This window comes from Erithacus rubecula, assembly GCF_903797595.1.
Source record: "Erithacus rubecula genome assembly, chromosome: 9".
Taxonomy (NCBI): Eukaryota; Metazoa; Chordata; class Aves; order Passeriformes; family Muscicapidae; genus Erithacus; species Erithacus rubecula.
In genome coordinates this window covers 32,666,079-32,688,543 of record NC_136660.1, presented here as the reverse complement: position 1 = coordinate 32,688,543, position 22,465 = coordinate 32,666,079, and the positions used below count along the sequence as shown (strand labels likewise).

Genomic DNA, 22,465 nt, shown 5'->3' with positions numbered 1-22,465 from the left:
GTGACAATTAAGCCCATGGTAAGAAATCAGTGCATTGAGCCAAAGTGACCCAGGTGATGCAGAACTGAGGGACAAGTGTCAGACACAGCACAGACCTGGAGACATCAGCTGCCAGATGCAGACAGCTGAGAAAGAAACAAGGAAAAGGCAAAACACAGAGAGACTCCCAAAACCACACTGAGATCTATCCCCATCTCAAATCAGCAGACATCACTATTTTGTTTTTTCATTATTTAGTCCAATATTAATTAATTAACAGTGGAAAAACTCAGGTATAAGGTTCTAAATTCACAGTGTTAAGTCAATAGGGTCACTTGCATCAGCCTTTCCCCTCTGAACATAATTTTGGCCTCTGTTCTTCAGTCATTTGAACACTTACCTTGGTTATCTCAGTTTAAGTCAAAAAGACAAGAAAAATGCTTGTAATGGAGTAACAGCAGCCAACTCTCATTTCCACACTTCTCAGCTGGCTAATTACCAATACTACATCATTCTGGTGCACACAAATATCAATCCTGCCTAATCACCTGCTCACAGATATTTTTCAGGTTGTTTTTTTTTTACTCTTCCCCTGTCAAAATTCCCAGGCAGTTTCCAGCTTCCTGAGCACACAGAGAGAGAGGGAGGGAGGAGGTTCTGATTGCTTTGGGTGAGCTGGGACTGCAATGCTATTGCAGCAGCTCAGGAAGCTGTGACAGAGGTTGGAGTTTACTCACAATGAGCTCTGAGTCCCGGCCCATGGAGATGACAGTTCTGTTCACTGTCCTCAGCAGGTTCTCCATGATGATCTGGACATGGCGCTGAGTGGGGCCCTGAGGACAAGGAACAAACCAGGGATGAGCACAAGCAGCAGACAGCAGCACAACTGAACCATCTGTGCTGCTGTTCAACACACCTGGCTGGTGGAAATTAAATAAAACATCACTTGCTGTCCATCAAAACAGGGAAGGAGTCTCCCACTTGAACAAAGTGTTGGTTTGGTAATACATGTTACTGATAAATTAAAATGTGCTGCTACAATGTCAGTGGAAAGCCAAGACCCTGGAAATGCAGCCTATGACATTTAGCTACCCATTAATCTTCTTCCCCCAAGTCATTTTTCCAACATCAAACCCTCACAGGCATTACCAGATGGGGAAGGGGCTGTTCTGCAACAGCTCAATTAAAAGAAACAGAAAAGCAAAGCAAAATTCTCATTAAGGAACTGCCAGTTTCAGTCAGTATTAGAAGCAATTCACCACTACTTTTGAAAGAGTTAAAATAAAATATTTATTCCAGACCAGAAACCTCACACAATGATGGGCAAAAAATGAAGCCAAAAAACACAATAAGGAGAAAGAAACAGATGAGCTTTGCTCCCATCTTTTACTTTATGGATTAAAAATAGATTTGCATATCTGAAGGATGATCCATCACCAGCACAAACTCCTCCAGGAGCTGCTCCTGCTGCCAGGACCAGCCTGGGAAAGGCTGGAGCTGCAGGTGAGTTCCTACCATGGAGAGAAATCAGCCAAGAGAGAGTGGCAGGAGCAGCCAAGCTGCCAGAACCAAATTCCTCCTGTAAAACAACCTCCTATCTAGAGCAGGCAGACAGAGCTACTTCCAAAAACAAAAAAAAATTGAGCAAACCTCAAAAATACACAATTAAATGAGATGCCAGAGAGGATGTGAGTACTGACCCCTGAGGTCCTTTCCAGCTGAATTAGTGTATATTCTACACAGCACTGTTCAGGCAGCAGCAGCCCAAATTTTAGGAGAGCATCAAATCACTGCAGCTCTCTGGCAAAGCACCAGTGTTTGTATGTTTGTGGAGGTCAAGAGGAAGCAAAAAAAGAGAGCATTATGCAAAAAAACCAAAACAAAACAACAAAAAAAAAGATATTACACATGCTGCATGTCTGGGAACCATGTCAGCAACAATACAAATCAAATGCACATTTCCCAAAATGTCCATGGGAGAAAAGATAAACAACCAAAAGCAAGCATTTTCCACCTGGAAGAGGCCAGGCACAGTAAATGAGGAAGGTTTCACCCCTAAGGATATTTATTTATTCACCACCTAACCAGAAAAGCTGTACTGGATGTGCCTCAGAAACAACAAGTGCTGTGCTGGACAACACTGGAAAACAGAGCTAGAAAAGGCTGGGTAGGATGTTATATTAAAAAAAAAAAATAAAAAAAATCTAAAGCTTCAGGAGTTACCTGCTTAATTCACATTCCTGAAGCAATTTCTGTGAAGTGTTGCTCATCCCAGAGCCACCCCACACTCACCACATCTTTCTTGTAGAGCACTTCCAGGATGTTACTCAGCAACTGGCAGCAAGCCTCCAAATCTTCTTGTCTCTCCAAGTGATACTTGAGCTGGTCTGTCATTGTTGGCAGCAAGATTTCCCTGCAGTCTGCACACAAAACATGAGGTTACAAACACAGCTTTCAGGGCCTTCAGGCTGATGTGCTTCAGTGCTTACATAAGACACAAAAAAAAAAAAAGGAAAAATAAATTAACTTCCAGCTTTTCAACTAAAACCTCACCTTAAAAACTTTGCCTCTGTATTGCTCCAACCTTTGACCATTTGTTCTTATTAACAAAAAATAAAAAACAAAACAAACCTTCCTTGCTTAAATACTCAATCTGCTCCTACATGGAGGCAATCACCAGGTCAAAATTAATTACTAATTATCCATATAAGTGTCAGCCCAGCTCTGCAGATCTGCTCTGTGGTCACAGCCTTGTGCCTCTGCATTTGGGAAACTTCAGGACACGCTGCTCCCTGAATTTTGGACTAACAGAGAGAAAACAGCAGATGAAGCAAAACCCTGCAGGGCAGAGGGGTTGTGTAGGGTGAACTCCCAAATGCAGGGAGAGGAAGAACCCCAAAAGGAAAGGCACAGGATGTGTCTTTGCAAAGCTTGGAGGTGAACCAGTGTTTAATAATTTCAAAGGCCCCTAATTAGAGGGTTGAGAATGTCTGAGCCCTGCCAAGCCCCATGGCAGGGAGGGGACAGAGATCAGCTCAGTATCTGAGTCACCCCCGAGTTCCACTGGCTGGGGCCTCTCTGAGCAGTGGGGGAGGCACTCAGGATTTGGGAGAAAGGGAGAGCAAATGGATTTGTCAGTGCTTGGTCTGAGTTACACAAGCAGCACAGAGCACTCTGGTCCCTTGGGTGCAGCTGACAGGGCTCCTCAGCCCCCACCTGGGGCTGGGGAGGAACATGGGGGAAATGAAATGGGCTGGGAACTCCCCAAACCCATCCCAAAGGTGATGAGGAGCAGCTGGGGGGGCTCAGCCTGGAGAAAAGGAGCCTCAGGAGGGACCTGCACAACTCCCTGACAGGAGAGAATACAGAGTGAAGGGCACAGGAATGGCTCCCACTGCCAGAGGGCAGGGATGGGGGGATTTGGGCAGGAATTCCTGGCTGGGATGGAATTCCCAGATTTGCTGTGGCTGCCCCTGGATCCCTGGCAGACATTGGGGCTGGACACTGGGACAGTGAAGGGGTCCCTGCCCATGGGTGCAGCTGGGTGGGATTTAGGATCCCTCACACCCCAAACCATGCCATGACTCTTCACCAGCCCAGTGCTGTGCTGACATCCCCTGCAAGGAGATTTTCAATGCATCTTTGCAGGAATTCTTTTGGCAAACACTGAATTGATCACTTGGAAGCACAGAGGAGGAAAGGGGAACCCCCATCACCTCCCAGCCCTGATTAATTAGGAACCTTCAAGGTCCAGAACATCCCTTCCAGCTCAGGATCTGCTGCACATGATCACAGTGATGATTCCACATCTGCTCTACAGCAAAATCCATCCTGTGGAGAATTCATCAAATTCAAGAATCAAAGTTCATCTGTACCACAGGATGCTCAGCAGGAATTATCAATTAGCAGCACCCAAGGAAAAGCCTTCAATGAACAGACACAAGAGCTCTGAGGATAATGAATACACACCATAAATTTGTGTCATAAAAACATTTTGTTTCTTGGGACACTGATAAATGCATTTATTTTATGGTTCATTATGTTCATGTGGCCAAAGAAATTTAACCTGTGCTCAGTAACTTTATTTCCACTTCACAGCCTGTGAGCTGAGTCACAACTGAACAGTAAGAACTCTTATAAAATGCTGGATTGCTGTCTACTAATATTCAACAGACTCAAATTCCTGATGGAAAAATCCCTGGGTTTCCTTTCAGACTACAGCAGCTCCACAGCTCACTTGGCAATCAGCTGGAAATCATTTGGAAAACAAAGCAACAGCAAATCCAAACAACTCCATGGGACAAAACAAATCACAGAAATCACTGTTTACATAGACCAGAACCTTGATGTTTGCAAGGATAGGACACTTGATTTAACTCCCAACCATGAGCACTGAAAATGTCCACTAAATTATTATTAAATTGCTCCACACTCAGGGAAAAATTATATTTATATCTTTTGGTTTAAATTTAAGTAGTGGAATGAAAATTATATATAAGATTATATATATTATGTTATTATAGAGTAGTAGTGATAAATGTTGTTTATTTATATATGCATTTATTCCTAAATAGAAACATTTATTAATATAATTACTACATATTCATATTAGTGTTTATAAATATGAATAAAATAAATTTTAAAACTACATTTTACATCCTTTTTTTTTAAAGATACACAAACCCCACCAGACTCCATTCTGATCCAAGGTCCCAAACTCTCCAGAATTCCCACTGAATCATCCATCACTCAACATCACTAAAGGAAAATGCTTCAGCAAACTGCTTCACACACCCACCCCCTCTCACCCCCAAATCCTTCAAGCTTCACAAATTCACATATTTTGAATTTTAATTCCTCTGGAGATACAAATAAATCTTCCTTGACCTCTCAAAAAACAGAATTAGAGCCTTTTTTGCTCCACTAGAAACAGGCTGATGAAATTTTCTGTGCATTTGCCAGCCTTCCCTAAGTCCACAGTCCTGTAGTGCATATTGCTTTTAGAAAAGAAAAATCTCATTTGTGTGACAGGATCCAGGATTAGTTGACAGCTCAGATGAAAATATTTCCTATCACTTTAAAACTCCTGATCAGTGAGAGGCAGGAAGGGCAGGAAACAACATTTTAGTAACAAACTCCAACCCACAGAGCAAGGGACAGGCAAATCTAAATTTTAAAAACGCTGTGGATACGAGTGTGATGAATTTTCAAGTGAATTTGAATGTTTATGAAAGGTTCCCAGCACAACTGAGGCTTCAGACACAAAGTTCAGAAAATGATGATGATGTAGAATAATGGTGAGAAGATCAGAGGGATGGAGATCCCCTCCTATGAGGAAAAGCTGGGAGAGCTGAGAATGGAGAGGAAAAAAGGATCCAGGGAGAGCTCAGAGCCCTTCCAGGACCTAAAGGGGCTCCAGGAGAGCTGGAGAGGGACTGGGGACAAGGGATGGAGGGACAGGACACAGGGAATAGCTTTAAGGTGACAATGGGGAGATTTGGATGGGATTTTGGGCAGGAATTGTTCCCTGGGAGGGGCTGGGATGGAATTCCCAGATTTGCTGTGGCTGCCCCTGGATCCCTGGCAGTGTCCAGGGCCAGGCTGGACACTGGGAATGGAGCACTGGGACAGTGAAGTGTCCCTGACATGGCAGGGGTGGCACTGGGTGGGATTTAAGGTCCCTCTCAACCCAAACCATTCTGGGGTTCTGTGACACCAGTGCCAAGAGAAGCTTTAAGGACACACTTTATTTACTGAATAAACCCCCCAGACATCCATGGGAAGCCCAGAGTGGTTTGGGGTCAGTGCAGTGCCTGGAATCCCCAGCCCAGCCCAAAGGCTGCTGGATTTAAGACATTCCTAACAGGCAGTGACAGGAAAACCCTGCCTGCTGCCTCCTGATAAGATCTCAGAGCCATTAAGCAGCACTGTTCTGTCAGCAAACCTGGCCTGGGCCCTGATTAATCACCCTCCCATTAAAACAGATCCATTCCAATGTCTCAGCTGCTCAATACTGCTGGACTACACCATGCCCTGCACCCTGATGGGCAGAGTTTGGGAGTCAGCTGGTTTAAAAACAAACCAGTGCACACAATTCCTACCTCCCCCTCTGAAAATGGAACTGCTTCAGTAAGGGAGGGCAAAGATTAATACTGTAAATGCACCAGGTGCCCCTCCAGCCTCTCTCAGGTGTGTTATACACTCAATTCCTTGTTTTATCCGAGTTATTGTCTCCATTTCTTCCTCCCCAGGATGATCTCTGATATCACTGACTTCTGTCCAAAGTCCTGGCAACCTCAGAGCAGCCAGAAGGGAAAATTATTACAGTGAGTTGAGAATGAGTAAAGCAATAACACTGATGCACAGCTCTACCTAGGAAATATTAAATTATTCTTGGGGACACCATTCTACCCAGGCCCCAACACCACAACTCCACCTGTATTCCTCCTTTTACTTCTTGAAAACCCAGCACTTAAAGGCTGAATATTTCAAATCATTTCAGAAGTGAAGATAAAAGTCTGGATTTGCTGTTTCTACCAAATTTCTACACTTGATGACACAGGTGGCAAATTCTTCAGAGATTTTACAAGTGGTACAAAACCACCACAATGCCAATCCACCAAGATTTTTTAAACTGGAACCAGCAAAATCTGTTTTATCAGCACTCAGCAATCTCAGCTTTTTATGAACTGAGAGCAGAATCCTTCCAGATCTCCTCTCCCACTGAACCTCTGCCTATTTGCTCCCTCATTGCCTTCCCTGACACTTTGTTTGGGCCAGTTTAACCTGCAGTCAGCCTGAAAAAATCCAAGTGCTTCACCTCAAAAAAGGAAATCTGCAGGACAAGTGCCTGAACTTATCTTTCACTGGCCCATTAATGGGAAAGCAGAAAATAAGGCCTGGATGAGCAGCACCCTCTGAAAGGTTTCTGAACAGCTTCAAGGCAGGGAGGACATCAAAAACCTCCATGTCCCCCACTGAGCACAAATTCATGATTTTTGATAAACCCCAGCACAAAGTTACAACAGTTACAATAACTGGCTGCTCTGTGCCCTTTGAAAATAAACTCCAAATTTTGTTGTCATTTTGCACTTTCACTCCTTTAGCACTTGTAACCTGCAGTGCCAATCAGGATTTTGCTGATTTCTTCCTGCCCAAACTGGATGAGGATTGAGCAGCCTGGCACAGCAGAAGGTGCCCAACAAGCAGGGGCAGCACTGGGTGGGCTTTTCCAGTCTTAGCTTTGGATTTTCTGTTGGAGTCAGTGAGTTGGGGGATCCTCCCTCCAGGAGATATCTCCTGTTCATGAGTCAGGTGTTAAAAACCAGGTGGGGCAGTCATCTTTACCTTTCCAGGACCCACCCTTCATCCAGGAGGTATCACCTGTTAATGGGCCATTGTTTAAAACTGGGTGTGGCAGAGATTCTTATCCATGTGGGAGATATCTCCTGTTAATGGGCCATTGTTTAAAACTGGGTGGGGCAGTGCCCCTGATCTCCTGGCACACATTATCTGCTAATGGGCCATCTTTAAACCAGCTGGGCAATCATCTTTATCTTCCCACAGCCCATCCTCCCTCCAGGAGATATCTCCTGTTCCTGGCCAGTGAGTTCCAATGCATGACTGATAAAATTCCATCATCCCACTGGGAGATGCTCCAGCCAGGGCAGGAGCCAAGCCTTTCCTACCCAGATAAAAACTGAGATTTTGGACACCAAGGAACCTTCTTTCCACTGGATCCCAGAGGAAAACCAGACCCTTGCACATCATCCCTGGAGCTTCAGAGGAAACTGCACCTTCTCCAGGAGCACTGCTCCAGCTGAGCCACATCTGCCCCTGCAGGAGGATGCAGCACCATGGAATGGGACTGTGCCACCACCCTGACTGACTGACTGTGCCAGCTTGGATTCTGACTCTGGCAGGGTTTGGGATTGTTCTTTGTAATACTGCATTTCTATTTTAATTTTCCTAGTAAAGAACTGTTACTCCTAATTCCCATCTCTTTTCCTGAGAGCCCCTTAATTTCAAAATTATACTAATTTGGAGGGAGGGGGTTTACATTCTCCACTTCAAAAGGAATCTCCTGCCTTTATTGGCAGACACCTGTCCTCCAGAGCAGCACAAAGGACCAGCCAGAGTGTCCCAGGGTGTCAGGAGGGGCAGGGCAGGGGCTGGCACAGGGATGGAGCTGTGCCTGCTCACCATGCTGGGTGAAGAGGTCGCTGTGCACGATCTCAATCAGGCAGTAAAGCTTCTGGATGGTCAGGCGGCTCACGGGCACGTTCAGGATGAACTCAGTGAAGAGCTTGCTGCACACACAGGAAAACAAACAAACAAAAAAAAAAAAATCATTAAACTCCCCCCCAGCCATGGGAAAACAGCCAGGAATAAAGAACCAGTGTTTTGGTTCTTTATAAGCATCACTCCAAGACAATCAGACACACACAACTTCATGCATTTGGATCAAACTCAATTTTTTTGAGACTTAAAAAAAAAAAAAATCAGACAACATGATTAGTCTTCAACAAATTCCTCCAGCTTTTTATGTCATTTGTTTTGTCCCTTCCCTTTCATCTCAGTTTTAGACTCTTTGTTCATCTTTCATTTAAGGTTTTAGGTCTCAAATTTCCTTGCCTCACACCAATCAGCACGTTTGTGATTATGGATGCTGAAAATAAGGTGATAACATTGTAAGCTACCTACAAAAAAATTGATAATGAAAAACCTTTTCCTTGCTGCATGTCAATCAGCATGTTTATTTTTGGCATCCATAATCACAAAGTGATAATTAACATTGCAAGCTATTAACAAAAAAAAAAAATTATAATCAAAAAACCCCAGAAATGGGCATTTTAGGATAAGGGACCATCAGACATCAGCTGAGCTCCCACCTATTACTGACAAGACTTTTCAGTAATTTTGCATCCTTCAAAGTTTTGGGTACTTTGCTTTTCCTTTTGACACTTCACTTCTAATTAGAAGTCAACCCCAGCTTAAATAATCTCAGTATTTAATTGCAATTTATATTGGTAATATCACAGAAAAAATAAAATATGGGGGGTAAAACAGGCCAAGTCCTGCATTTTCCCTTCTCTTTTCCCAGGAATTTTGCTGTCACATACCAAAATTGTTATTTAGAAACTCTACAGATCTGGAGTTCCTAAACCCAGGGAATTGTAGATGTAAAACACTTCACAGTCCAGGCAAGCAGAAGGTAAATGCCAGGTTCCTCAGGCCACCAGAACATTAGACTGAGATTATATTTAATTTATTTTATCCCTACTATATCTCTTTTCCTCCTTTTGACATATCAAGACCATAGAAATAAAACCAGACAAAATTTAGAAGGGTTTGTGCAGTAAAATCAAGATTGAAAATCTGTTTTTGTTCAGTTTGTAACAGCACCATGAAAAATAAAATTATATTTTTCTTTATAAGATGAATGTTCTTCTGAAATACCAGTTATTTGGTTTTTCCATTGCTTTTTTTTTCCTTAAACATCCTTTTATTGTCCTTTTTATTTACTACCAACACTGCAGTGTTTATGAGCTACTGAAACATCCATCCAGCAATAGGGTCCATGGAATTATTTATTATTTTATAATTTACATGAAATTGATATTTGAAAGAGTGAAACTACATGGTTCAGCTCAAGAGTTTTAATGGCCTGATTAGCAATTCTTGCTAATTGTTTGTACTGCAAAGTTTGTCAGGTATTTGCTGGAAATTTTTATAAACCAAGCCCTTTGTGTAACCCCTAAAAACATCTGCAAGGGAAAAAAAAGTAGCAAAAGCAAAGAGAAAAAAACTTGAAATAATCCATATTTCACTGTCCAGCATATATTCCCATATTTTTATATTTTTGTATATAAAAGATATATATAGTAGTAAAAGATAAAAATATATATTGTCTTTTTGTATTTATATAGATATTCATGTGTTTTATATATTTGTGTGCATATTTTATAAATATCTTTATAAATATTTATATAAAATTAACACTCCACATTTAATTTACTCTACTCACCTGAGCTCCTTTGGATCAAACACTAATTTCACATCGTTGACAATTGCTGGCAGGTATTTAAGTGCTGCCCCCTAAAAAGGAAATACACCAAAAAAACCCAAATTAACCAAATTAATGTATTTAAAGATGATGCAAAGACTGCAAGAAGAGAATCACCCATGAGGAAATGGATTTGGTTTCAACACTGTTACAGCTGAATTGAAAGTCAGCAAAAATTTAACTTTTAAACTGATTTAAAATGCAACAGAAGCATGAAATGTTCATGAACCAGGGAAACTTAGACCAAAATTAGTGATTTATAAGCTCCTTCCAACATTTTATAGAAACTTTTTGGTTCCTCTAATCCCTTTATCCCCATCTTCTGTTGAGCACTCTGTCATTCTCCTCCTCAGCCATGCTGGAGTTGTTTGGGTTTAATTTTCACTCCACTACTTAAAAATTAAACAAAAAACCTAATTAGCATTTTTTTCCCTGCAGAAAATTCTTGGTAGCCACTGATGAAACTCTGGCTCTTCCCAATTCCCCTTGAACTCACAGCTGCCACTGCACAGCACATGAAAGAGCTCAGAAGATAGAGACAGATGTTTAATATTTTAACTCTTTGTAGGAATTTTTACTCATTTTATCTTTTTCTTAATAAGAATTCGTGGTTATTGCATGCAGTGAGCAACAGACTAGGAAAACAAACAAACAGAGTAATTGAAATATAAACCAGAAGAGCCAGACTTGTCTGCCTTAGCTGTGTTTTATTGAGTCAATTGTTTGATAATAGGTGCCTGAAATGAGGCAGGGATGGATTTTGGGCAGGAATTGTTCCCTGGAAGGAGTGGGATGGAATTCCCAGATTTGCTGTGGCTGTCCCTGGATCCCTGGCAGTGCCCAGGGCCAGGCTGGACACTGGGGCTGGAGCACTGGGACAGTGAAGTGTCCCTGACATGGCAGGGGTGGCACTGGATGAATTTTAATCTCTTTCCAAGCCAAACATCTGTCACTCTGATGTGATAAATAATTGGAATTTACACCCTGCAGGCTGGACACAGACATTTTCCATCCCCAGAACAGTCTCAACCCACTCATTTATTTTCCAAGCACTCCCTTTTCCTGCCACAACCCCTGGCACTCCACACCCACCCCCCAGAGCTCCTGAAAGCAACAACTCAATGGTTTGCTGGCACCCCAGGAGAACACCAAAGCCAAAACCCCTTCCAAAGGGAACCCCCAGCCTGTCCCTGGGCTGGGAGCAGATTTTGGAGCATCCAATTCTCAGGCTGGACCATCAAACATGCCCAGGACTCCTGGGTTGGACTCTGAAATTCTGCACACAGAGCTGGGATGGATGAGAACTCTAATGACCAGGCAGCAACTGGGGTTTATCTGCTGATCATTCCATTCCATGGAGCCATAAATGTTTAGTAACATCTTAAAAGAGAGCTTGCATTTTATATCTTGAATTAAAATTTCACACCCAGCATAAAAATTAACACTTGAGTGGCTCCCATGAACTACTGTGGGGTAAAAAACTATTTACAACAGCCATTTACAGCTCCTAGCTGCAACAATTAGCAGCAACTGAGGGTCTGCTTTATGGACAAGCCAATTAAAGTTTAATTCTGGAGATTTAAAGAAGATTGTGGAAGTATATTTTCCAATTTCCCACCTCAGCTGGCTCGATTATGTGACAAGATGATCAGACTATGAGGCTGTGCAGCCCCATGATTAAATCTGTATCTATCTAAGCCAAAAGGCTACTAAAATAATTTTTTATTGGTATTAAATCATGCAAAAGAGCAGCTCTTGCTGTAGATCTCTGTTCAAACTGCAGTGAAGGAGATTTTCTGTGAGCAGTAGCTCCATTGCAATGCTGGTTATTCCCAGGACACTGCAATGCATAAATGAGGAATATGAAATTCAGCAGACCAAAAAAAACCACAAAAAAAAAAATAACAAAACCACCACCACCTTGCTCTTGTCTTACCAAAAAAATAAGCATCTGGTTTGGGAGCTTTTTCTCCCATTTAAAGAAATTTAATTAATTACTTTTTACTCTTGATCAGCATTGGATAAAGGTTCTAACTGCTCATTTCTCCAAGAAGCAACACAGCAAACTAAGCTCAAAATCTTAATTCCAAGGTTACACCCCTGCCTTAACCACTTGAAAATTCCAACTAGGATTAAAAAACCTCAGTAGTGAGGAACCTCAATACTCAATCAAACAGGTTTTTGCAGTAATTTCCCTGTGATCACACGAGGAGCACACCCAAAGCTGGCAAGATCAGTCTCAATAATTACACACAGCTTCAAGCTGGGCTGCAATAAAAATCTGACTGCCCAAAGGGGCTCCTCTCTTTGTGCAAAATGAGTGACAAATTATTCCCACCCTTATCAAGTTACAAAATCAGTCATTTCCAGCACTACAAAGCACACAAATAAAGCAGCAAAGGGGAAGGATGAAAAGGAGTGAAAGCAGCAATGTGTGGCATGAATAATGGATATATTCTCCCTGAGCTGAATTTCCTCATACACTCACTGCTCTGTGGGCTGTTACTGGGATTTTATTTATTTTTTTTGTGATTCACATGGCTCAGCATGACATCAGCAAGGCCATGGCAGCCAAGTCAGAGCCCTCTGGATGTTGTGGCTCATCCTCTACATCCCAACCACAGAAACTCATTTATTTCCCCTTCATGAACACAATATCTGTGTGAAAAAGGAATTATTCCACAAAGTATGGGAAGAACCATGAGCTGACACTCCCTCTGAGCAGAGAAGCCAGGGAGCTGCTCAGTGCCTCAAGATACCTTGAAAAAATTGTAAAAAAGGCAATTAACTGGGCCAAGAACCACAACTCACTAAGTGAAAATCATCAGGGCCAGAAAAGTCAAAGCTTTGCCTTAAATGGAATAAATTAAGCAATAATTGATGGCCACAGCTCTCTGCACAGCCAGTGCAGGGGACAGCAATTCCCAGGATTTATCCTTCCAAGGACTAATTGCAACTTATTCCCTAAATCATCCGAAGCAGCTCTGTCTGGGGCAGGACCCTCTGCAACCTCCCAGATCAATTCATGGATGAGCTGCTAATGACTTCACAGCTAATTGTGTTCTCCTGAGCCTCTGCACAACTGGAAGCCAAAAGATATTTGTGTGGAAGGAGCAAATGTAGTGCTGGTACCAAAAGATCATTTGAGGGGAAAAAACCCTCCGGATATGGTAAAAAAAAAAAAAAACCAAACCAGAATAAGTAAAATTATGTGTAATGGGATTGTTATTCCCAGTGAACATCCTCTGAACATCAACTGATTTAACAGTTCTCCTAAACTTGTCCAGAGTTGGAAGGGAAATCAAGGTTGTGTGGAAGGAACAAATTCAGTGTTGGTATCAAAAAAATCATTTGATGGAAAAAAAAAAAAACACCTTCCAAAAGACAGAATCAATAAGATCAGGAGCAGTGGAATTGTTATTGCAGCAGTGGCCCCTCTGCACATCAATGAGGAGTCCCCTGCACTGCCCTTTTCCCACTGATAGTTCATTTCCAGACAGCTTTAATGAGACAAAAATGGGTGAAGAATGGCACCCACCAAGAGCAAAATTAGCACATTGCCCACATCTAAAAGTTCAAGGAGTTTCTATGACTAAAAGTTGATCTGAATTATTTATCTCAATTCTCTGAAAGGAATTTTTTTCTGCAGTTTTTTTGCTGGGTGGGGAAAACCCCCAAAAAAAAAATTCACTTCGACACTTGAGTATTTAAATAAGAGTAAGCCTCAATTATTTGCTGGGACAGAAAGTGGCCTAAATGCTAAAACTATCAGGAGGAGCTGCTTTTCAAGGAATTTTCTGGAGTTTAATTTCTACACAAAAGGATAAGAAGACAAGTAAAAGCCTTTTCTTTGTGTTATCAGGCAAATAAAAGCACATTAAAATAAGACAAGGCAACCTTGCTAAGTACCTTAAGGTATTTCTGATATAATTTTGGATAACAAAAATGAGTTTTACTCATTGACTTTTGTTTGTTACACAGTTGAGAATATTGAGAGATCTCTTAATACAAAAGTGAATTTACCTCTGTGATAATTACAGGAGGTCACTGGTGAGTGAAAAGCAGGACAGAAAAAGAATCCTGCAACAATGGAAAATTATCCCATTCTTGGGTTTATAAATGGAGTGACAAAAAAAGTGTCACAAAAGCTTCTTTGCAGCAGCTGTTCAAAAAAAACAAAAAAAAAAAACTACCTTAAGGTTGTCATTAGATTGACCAAATGACATTTGCAAAGTATTAAACAAAATGTATTCTGAGCAGAACACCACAACTTCTTTTTTTCCTGGGGTTTAAGTTCAGCTCTTTGTAATCCATAAAAGCAAAAAAAAAAAATCCTTAATTTAAAACTGTCATTTCCCAAAGTCATTAGTTCCCATCAGCATGCCTGGCCTCCAAATTAAGCACAAAAACTGTGCCAAATACAGAATATTCTTCTGAACTCTTTTGTTTGACAAAGCAATAAATTTGTTTTACCTGACTCCATTTGAGAACATGATTTTAATGTTAATTTTCATCTTTTGTGCCATTCAACAAAGCACCTCCCTTCCACCCCAGCATTATCTTGGTTGCCATTCCATTAAACTCATCCAAACCAAATTAAGCCCAGTCAGCAGCTGGATCCAACAACACCCAGGAACACCTAAACTCTATTTTAGATTTACCCCAGCCTACAGGAATTATTCAGCCCATAAACTAAAGCAGTTAATTTAGTATAAAATAGCCCAAATTCAGTGTAGAACAGCCCAAAACATGATTACAAATATTTTCTAGAGATTTCCTACATGGATTCTGAGACACAAACCTCAGTCCACAGCTGCATTTTGTTACTCAACTAATCTGAAATGATGTTTATTAAGAATTCCACCTGTTGGAAAAGCCCTGCAGATTAAACACAGTCTCTTGTTTTCTCCTCAGCCACCTTCTATTTCCCTGCCTTCATTTAAATACTTTTCTGTGGCTTTAGCAATAAATGCTGAATATTAAACTACAGAGTGGACACTGAGAAATGTATTAGCAGTGTGACCAGAATTATTTAGAACCCACAGGCACAGGAGAATTCACTTTACTAAATGATCTCATCTTGCACCCCAGCTCTCTGTGGCCACACAAAGTGCTCACAGCTCCTTTCCCTGAGAGCTCCCAGCCTTTTCCCAGCTTTTTCCAGCCATCCTGAATAAAATCACAGCAGCAAATATCAGAGGGGCTCTGCTGCCCCAGCTCCTCTGCCTCCCAAGGGATGCAGGAATCCCTGACTAAGGAATATCTGCATTTTCCTCCACACTTGAAACATCATTCTCAGGCTCCAGCTGAGCTCGTGCTTCAGCAGGAGAAGGTTAAGGAAATAATTATCATGCACCAATTAGCAGAAAACAGGAATAAACCCAGGAAGGCTCAGTACACTTGTAACCATTAAAAATGCATCACACACCAAATGCTGCTCACCTCATTTCATCAGTTTAACCCTCAAAAAAAAGAAAAAAAAAATCAAACTGATGCTTGGAAAACAAACTGGGACCTCCCCTTCCCAAGCCAGTGCTGCTGCCCACTGCCACACAGCATGAGGAGAATTTCTGAATTTCTGCCACTGACAGAACAACCACAACTTGTCAGCTTGGACACCCCCAGACCTTAAAAAATGGAAAAACCAGCCCTGAAATGTCTGTCTCCACTGTAAACAACACAAAAAAAAAATCCCTAAAAATTTTATTTAATTAACTAAAAAACACTCAAACTTCTGTATTGTTTTGAACATTGCAATTTTTACCCAAATTCAGACCCCCAGGACTGATCATAGCCTGGGGTGCAACTGGGCTTTAGTCATTCTTGCATCTCAACATTTTAATTCCAACACATTTGAGTACATAAAAGGCAAAAGCAATGAGGTCTAAGTGCCAGTAGAGTGCCATAAGAAGTTTAAGTGCTAGTAAAGCTCTGCTCAAACCACATTCCAAGATCATATGGAATTTTGTCTATTTATTGCAAAAATCCATAGCTGAAGCAGTACCAGTCAATTTTAAAATAACCTTTTAGTGTTTATATATATATATATATAAACTCTATAAATGCTCTCCTATCCAAGACTTTTTGAATACCCATAATCCTAAATGAGGTACAAATTCCAAGCCTCTTTTTATGCTCAACAACTTTAAATCCTTGTACAATTCTGAGAGTTGTCTTTTGAGGAAACTTTTTTTTTTCCCCTCCCACGAGTACCCAAAGCCTTGAAAAACTCAAATAAATTTAAAAAAAAGGCAATTTAAATGCAAAATATAAAACAACTGAAGACCTACAGTCAACAGCAGCTCATCAGCTTCCACAAGGACATGAATATTTGAAAAGAGTATTCTTGCTAAGAACACAAGACTGCAGTCTTTCACTCAGTGTCAGCTTGAATGTTACTACCCCAGCAGACAGAAAAAAATCCAGTATATCCAGCCCAAAAAGTTGGGAACATCTCAGAGAAAATTTCCATGGCAGTTCTGCTGCACGGTGATAAACTAGAAAGGAAGATTCCAGTTTTTGCAAGGAGAAATGGAAACACTGGGATGTGTGAAAAAAGCATCTGCTTTGTTCAGTGTAAAGCACCTTAATTTTCTGTGTAGGTCTTTGCAGCTTCTTATCTCTCTCCAAACACACTTTACTTTGTCTACTCTTATTTAGCTTCCCCAATATTTATAAAAATCTGTGAAAAAAGCCTAAAATTGCTACAAGCAAGATCTGCTGATCTTCCTGCACAACAAAGGGACCTGGGGACTAATCATAAAATCCACAAAACTTCAAAATTTCCAGCAGCATCAGAATTCCAGACTGGTTTGGGTTGGGACTCAGATCATCCATCCCATCCCACCCCTGCCATGGCAGGGACATTTTCCACTGGGACTGGAGCACCTGGGACAATGTCCAGCCTGGCCCTGGGCACTGCCAGGGATCCAGGGGCAGCCACAGAAAATCTGGGAATTCCATCCCAGCCCCTCCCAGGGAACAGTTCCTGTCCCAAACCCCATCTAAATCCACCCACTGTCAGCTCAAAGCCATTCCCTGTGTCCTGTCCCTCCCTCCCTTGTCCCCAGTCCCTCTCCAGCTCTCCTGGAGCCCTTTAGAAGGGCTCTGAGCTCTCCCTGGATCCTTCTCCTCTCCAGCCTGGCTCCAAGTGAGGGATGTTCCAGCCTCTGGAGCAGCTCCTTGTCCTCAGAATCCCCCTGTGCCCACAGGAGATGCCAGCTGTGGATTCTGTGCTCCCTCCCCCTCCCTGGCTGCACCCAGCACAACCTGAGCTCTGTCCCTCTGCTGCCTCCACAACCCCCTGACACTTCAGAAAAGGGAAAAAATTCCTTTACTTTCTTTTAACTCCCTCCTAATGGAGTCAGCAAGTGCCTGCCCTATGCACAAATCCCAGGGAATCAGAGTCTCACCTGCTGGGAGGTGCAGCATTCCCAACCCCCTGCACCCCTTTAAGCCCTTCCTGGGGTTGGAGCCAGCACAGCAGCCAGGGGCTGCTCCAAGGCTGTGTGACAGCAGGGTGACAGCCCTGTCACCCCAACACCCTGCTGGTGGCTCCAAGGTGTCCTGGCCAAGGTGCCAGCTCCAGCTGGGGCACATGGATTGATTCCCTCCCACATCTGCCACCCTTCAGCTCCATTTCAGCCCCCCAGTTCCATCTGATGCTCCTCTCTACCAGCAGGGATGGAGATGCTGAAAGAGGGCTCCAATGTCACCCCCAGTGTCACTGACACCTCCCAGCACTGCTGCAGCTCTGCCAGGCAGGAGGCACAGGATCCACACTCACCCTCTCCAAAAAAAACCCCATATTTATCCATTCCATAGTTTTGTTCTCTGTAACAGATGCACACAATTTCTGCCAGGCAGGAGGCACAGGATCCACACTCACTCTCTCAAAAAACCCCACATTTATCCATTTACCCCTGCCATAGTTTTGGTTTCTGTAACAGAAGCACACATTTCTGCCTGGTGCTCACACTGCAAAGCTCCAGTGAATACCTGAACATCATAAAAGCAATTTCACAAGCTGCAAAAAGCCAATAGTAACAATTATGTGTTCTAAGAGCTCACTAATTAGAGTCCAGAGGAGATGAAAGCAATAAATAATGAAAGAAAGGTTGTCAAGGCTTCTGAAAGGCATCCTCAAGCACACTTAACCCCACACTGGCTCATCCCTCAGAGCTTCATCTGCCCCCTACAAACACAGACTGGAGCTGAGAGTCTGCACAGTTCTGAACCTGAGCCACTCCTGGTGGATCTCTCCAGTCCTTGCAAAGAAATTTTCCTTCCTGCATCTCAAGTGAACACAACCAAACTAATTTTTAGCTTTATTCTCATGTTCACCTGCCTTCCTGCAGCAGGCCCTGCAAAGGAGTCTCAGGAGAGGAGATCTCCCATTCCACTGCAGTGATCTGCAAGCTCCCTGTTGGTAAAACCCCAGCCAGCACACTGAGCCACAGCCTCCAACTGCCCATTTCCATTCAGGACAGATGCTCTGGCAATGAAATGAAAATACAGCTTTCCTCAAATGTGTAATATCTCTATTCTCTTATCAGATGATCCAGGCTCAGCCTCTCTACATAAAATATTCCTCCTCAGCTGCTTTATCCCCACTATCTCTTTTTGCTGTGTGCTCAGCATGGCAGCAGGAGCCCCAGAGTTCAGCCAGAAAGGACTGGGGGCTTTCACTCAGGACTTTTCCTGCTGGACTCCTCAGGAACTTCTCCCACTGTCTGACTTTGCAACCACCTGAGCAGGAAGAGCCCAAGTGTCCCCAAATCCTACCCCAAATCTCAGCCCCTTGCTCATCTCCCAGCTGATTCAGCAGGGCTGGGTCAGGGGTTTCATCTTTTTTAGAAACTCTTGTTGGAAGCACAAGGAGAAGTTCCAAGTGTAGCTTATCAAACACATTTAGGGCAGTCTCTCTAGTCTCCCATGATGAAAAAGATCTACTAATTTCTGCATCCAGCCTCCTCTGGACACTAAAAATCTACCAATCCTACAATTCAGAGCCTTTGCTCTGATATCAGCACCATTTGAGGGCACAGACCCCTTTCCCAACTGCATGAGCCAATGGTACCAAAAGCAGATGCTGTTTTTAAAGAGACACAAGGAAAGGTCTAAGGGATGAAAGGTGGAGCTTCCTGTCTCACTCACAACTAATTTGCTTTTTAAAATATGTACCAGGACTTAAGATCATATTGCAGTTCCTGAACAGCCTCAGGCATAAATAAATGCATCATTGTCATCAGCATCTTAAATAAAATGCCTTAAAAACACCTTAACTTTATGGTTAAAGCCAAATATCACTGAACCCAAAATAACTCCTCCTTTTAAAATAAAATTGAGAATTTTGAAGCAATTAAAGGTTAGAATCATTGATATTAGATATCTATTCCAACCTAAATGACTCTAGGATTCCATAAATTCACTTGTTCAAAGAAAGTTCTTTACACAACCACACAAACCCTTCAGCAGAAACACCAAGAATGAACCTTGCTTGAAGGAAAAGCAGCTTTGAAGCTCAAACACAAACAAATACTTCACTGCCTGCCTTACTGTGGTTTGGGATGCAGAGCTGGAGATGTGGAAAGCACAAACCTTGACTATGACAGTCTGGTCAGAGTTGCTGCTCATCATCTCATTGATGGACTTAAAGAGCTGCAGCAGAGACTCCCTGAAGTCTGCTTCTCCTTTGTTTTCATACAGCCTGCAAAAGAATTAGGTTTCATCAGCACAAACAATAATGGAAATACTGTTTTAAAAAAAACTGGTGGTTTTCTGACTATCAAATGACAGATGAACAGTTGCTGTCTTAAGATTTTTTTAGTAATTTCTACAACTTTCTTCACTGAATTAAGAGCTTTCTTCCCCAAAAAACACCTCAAGACAAGACAGGCTGGGCCAGCAGGGAGAAGAGATTTTTATTGTAAAGCTGCCTGTGTGAAATGCCACATCCAGCAGTGCTGCATGAACCCCTGAGCAGTGCCCAGTTCCCTGTGCCCACCCAGCCCTGGGACAGCCCCTGCACCCTGCAGAGGTCAGGCAGGACCTTGCCAGGCAGCTCTGTGCTGATGAAGCCAGAAAGCAGCCAGACAACTTGCCAAAAATCATTAAAATCCACCAGTGGCCTAAGGTGAGTGACCTTAAACTCTGGGAAGGAAAGACAGAAAAAACCCATCGACCCTCTTTTTGCTAAAAAGATGCTTGATTTTTTCTCAGTGGGAAGGAAGCACTGAGGTTAAATTGTGTCTCAGCTTTAATTTCAGGCTCAGTTTCCCATGGAGTCAGCACAGCTGACACAGAGGAATGACTCAGCCCAGCTCAGCTCCAGGAGCAAGGTCCCTGTGCCTCCAGGCAGATTGCTCACAGCTGAGCTGCCCACTGCCTTCTCTCTCAGATGATTTCAAGGGATAAAAACTTCACAGAGCCACCTGAGCAACACCAGAGACCAAAAAGAAAAATACAGCCAAGGTGAAGACCTTGGGACATTGGTATAATGAAGATTGCTGGAATTCTCTGGAGAGTTTTAAACTCAGAATCAGCCCTGCTTCAGGTGTAGGATGGCACAATCCTCACTGGAAAACCAGGGAGAGACAACAACATCACCCTTGAAAACTCTCCCCTGGGAATCACCCACACCAGGGTTACTCAGTTAACATGACCAAACAGAGGGAGCTGGAATCTAGATTAAACCTGAACATTAATTAAACCAGGCCAGGCTGGGACAGTGGGAGGTGTTGAAAGGATGAGCTTAAGGTCCTTCCAGCCCAAACCATTCCAGGACTCCTTTCCCAGTTAATCCCACCCTGACCAGTCAGCTGACTGCCTCCCAGAGCCTCATCCAACAACAGCAACTGGGCTTCCAAAGGCCTCCCTGGTTCCACTGGCTCTGATCCCCAAAATCCTGGCACCAGGACCCAGCAGAGCAGCTCCCAGCAAGAGTTCAGCTCCCTTTCACCTTCCCCCATTTTCTCCTGGAATTAAACCCAGCAGGAAGGTCTTGAGTGTAATCTGCTGCTCAGAAAGAGAATTTCATCCAGAAATTTGCTGTGTACAATCCTTTCACACTGCAAGATCCAGAATCATGGAAGGGTTTGGATGGGAAGGGATTTTAAATTCCATCCAGTCTCACCATGGCAGGGACACCTCCCACTGTGCCAGGCTGCTCCAGCCTGGCTTTGGACATTTCCAGGGATCAGGGGCAGCCACAGAAAATCTGGGTACTCTGTGCCAGAGCCTCCCCACCCTCCCAGCCAGGAATTCCTTCCCAATATCCCATCTAAAGCTCCATCATGATGGATCACATACTGCAGCTGGAAATGGGTTTTTCTTGGTACAAACATGGAGTTCAGGATGCTCCTGCTGCTTTACACTGAAGTTAATGTGCATCATTTTTAATGCTGTGCTCATAAACCTTTGGAAGCCCCAGATATGAAAGAAGTTTATTTTAACCTGGACACAGAGGAAATAAATACTACAAAAAAAAAAAAAAAAAAAAAAAAAAACAAACCACTAAATTGTGTTATTTTGCTGTGCACACTTCTATTCCCCTTTTAGGCTAAAACTGGGGGTTATGCAAGGTATAAAACTTGTTAAGTCCCCATTTCCATAATGGATTTCAGTGTCCCCCTAAACAGATTAGAGAGGTGAAACTTATACCACCAGAAAGAGTAACTGAACGTGACAGCCCAATAAATCAAAGTGCTTCAGACAAAAACCTCTGCCTTTCAAAAAGGAAGTCATAATAGAAATAAACAAGTTAGTCACAAATGTGTTCCTACTGTCAGATAATAACATCTATTTATTTAATATACTTGATAAAGCACAAAATCCCTGCAGCTGTGAGAAAACAAGGTTTACACCAGGTTGATCCTTCCAGCACTGCCTGGAGGATTTTAAGACTGTAGTAAATACACCACAAGCACTGGGATCATTACTGAGGAAATCAAATAAAGATATTTCCAAAGGTTACTTGTAATACTTTGCCTTTTATCAACCTTTGCTTTAAGGGGATGAAACTCCATGGATTTATCCACAACTCAACTACTAAAATGCTCCATCCATCCACTGAGCCCACCACCCTCTTCCTGAATTAAAAATATGCCAGATTTTGGAATAAAAGCTTCAGCTTGCTGCTTGTGATTCCTCAGCAGAGCAGCAGCAATCACTCCTGCATTTTAATCACTCCAAATCACACCCCCCAGGCAGGGCTTCAGTCCTGCAGCACAACAAATCACAGCCTCCTTCTGCATGCAGCAATTTTGCTGATTAATCCCTTGGCATGGAGAGCTGGGGCTTCCCACAAGGAAATCCCACAGCCAGTCCTGGAGGGTCAGATTGTCTGGAAATCCAATCTGCAGCCAGAGGGATTTTTTATTTTTATTTTTTTTTTCCTGTTTTCAAGTGATTTGTAGGGCC

The 22,465-nt window shown here is 42.7% G+C and overlaps 1 protein-coding gene across 2 annotated transcripts in view; it reads right to left on the bottom strand.

The window, feature by feature from the left end:
• DOCK1 (dedicator of cytokinesis 1) overlaps positions 1-22,465 on the bottom strand; it is a 245,380-nt gene that overhangs the window by 169,962 nt on the left and 52,953 nt on the right. For both annotated transcript variants that reach the window (XM_079312227.1, XM_079312226.1), the window contains exons 23-27: positions 19,646-19,754; positions 10,007-10,077; positions 8,182-8,288; positions 2,272-2,399; positions 717-812 (exon numbers count right to left, since the gene is read on the bottom strand). In XM_079312227.1, coding sequence (XP_079168353.1) covers positions 717-812; positions 2,272-2,399; positions 8,182-8,288; positions 10,007-10,077; positions 19,646-19,754 — 511 coding nt within the window. The remainder of the gene's footprint in view (positions 1-716; positions 813-2,271; positions 2,400-8,181; positions 8,289-10,006; positions 10,078-19,645; positions 19,755-22,465) is intronic.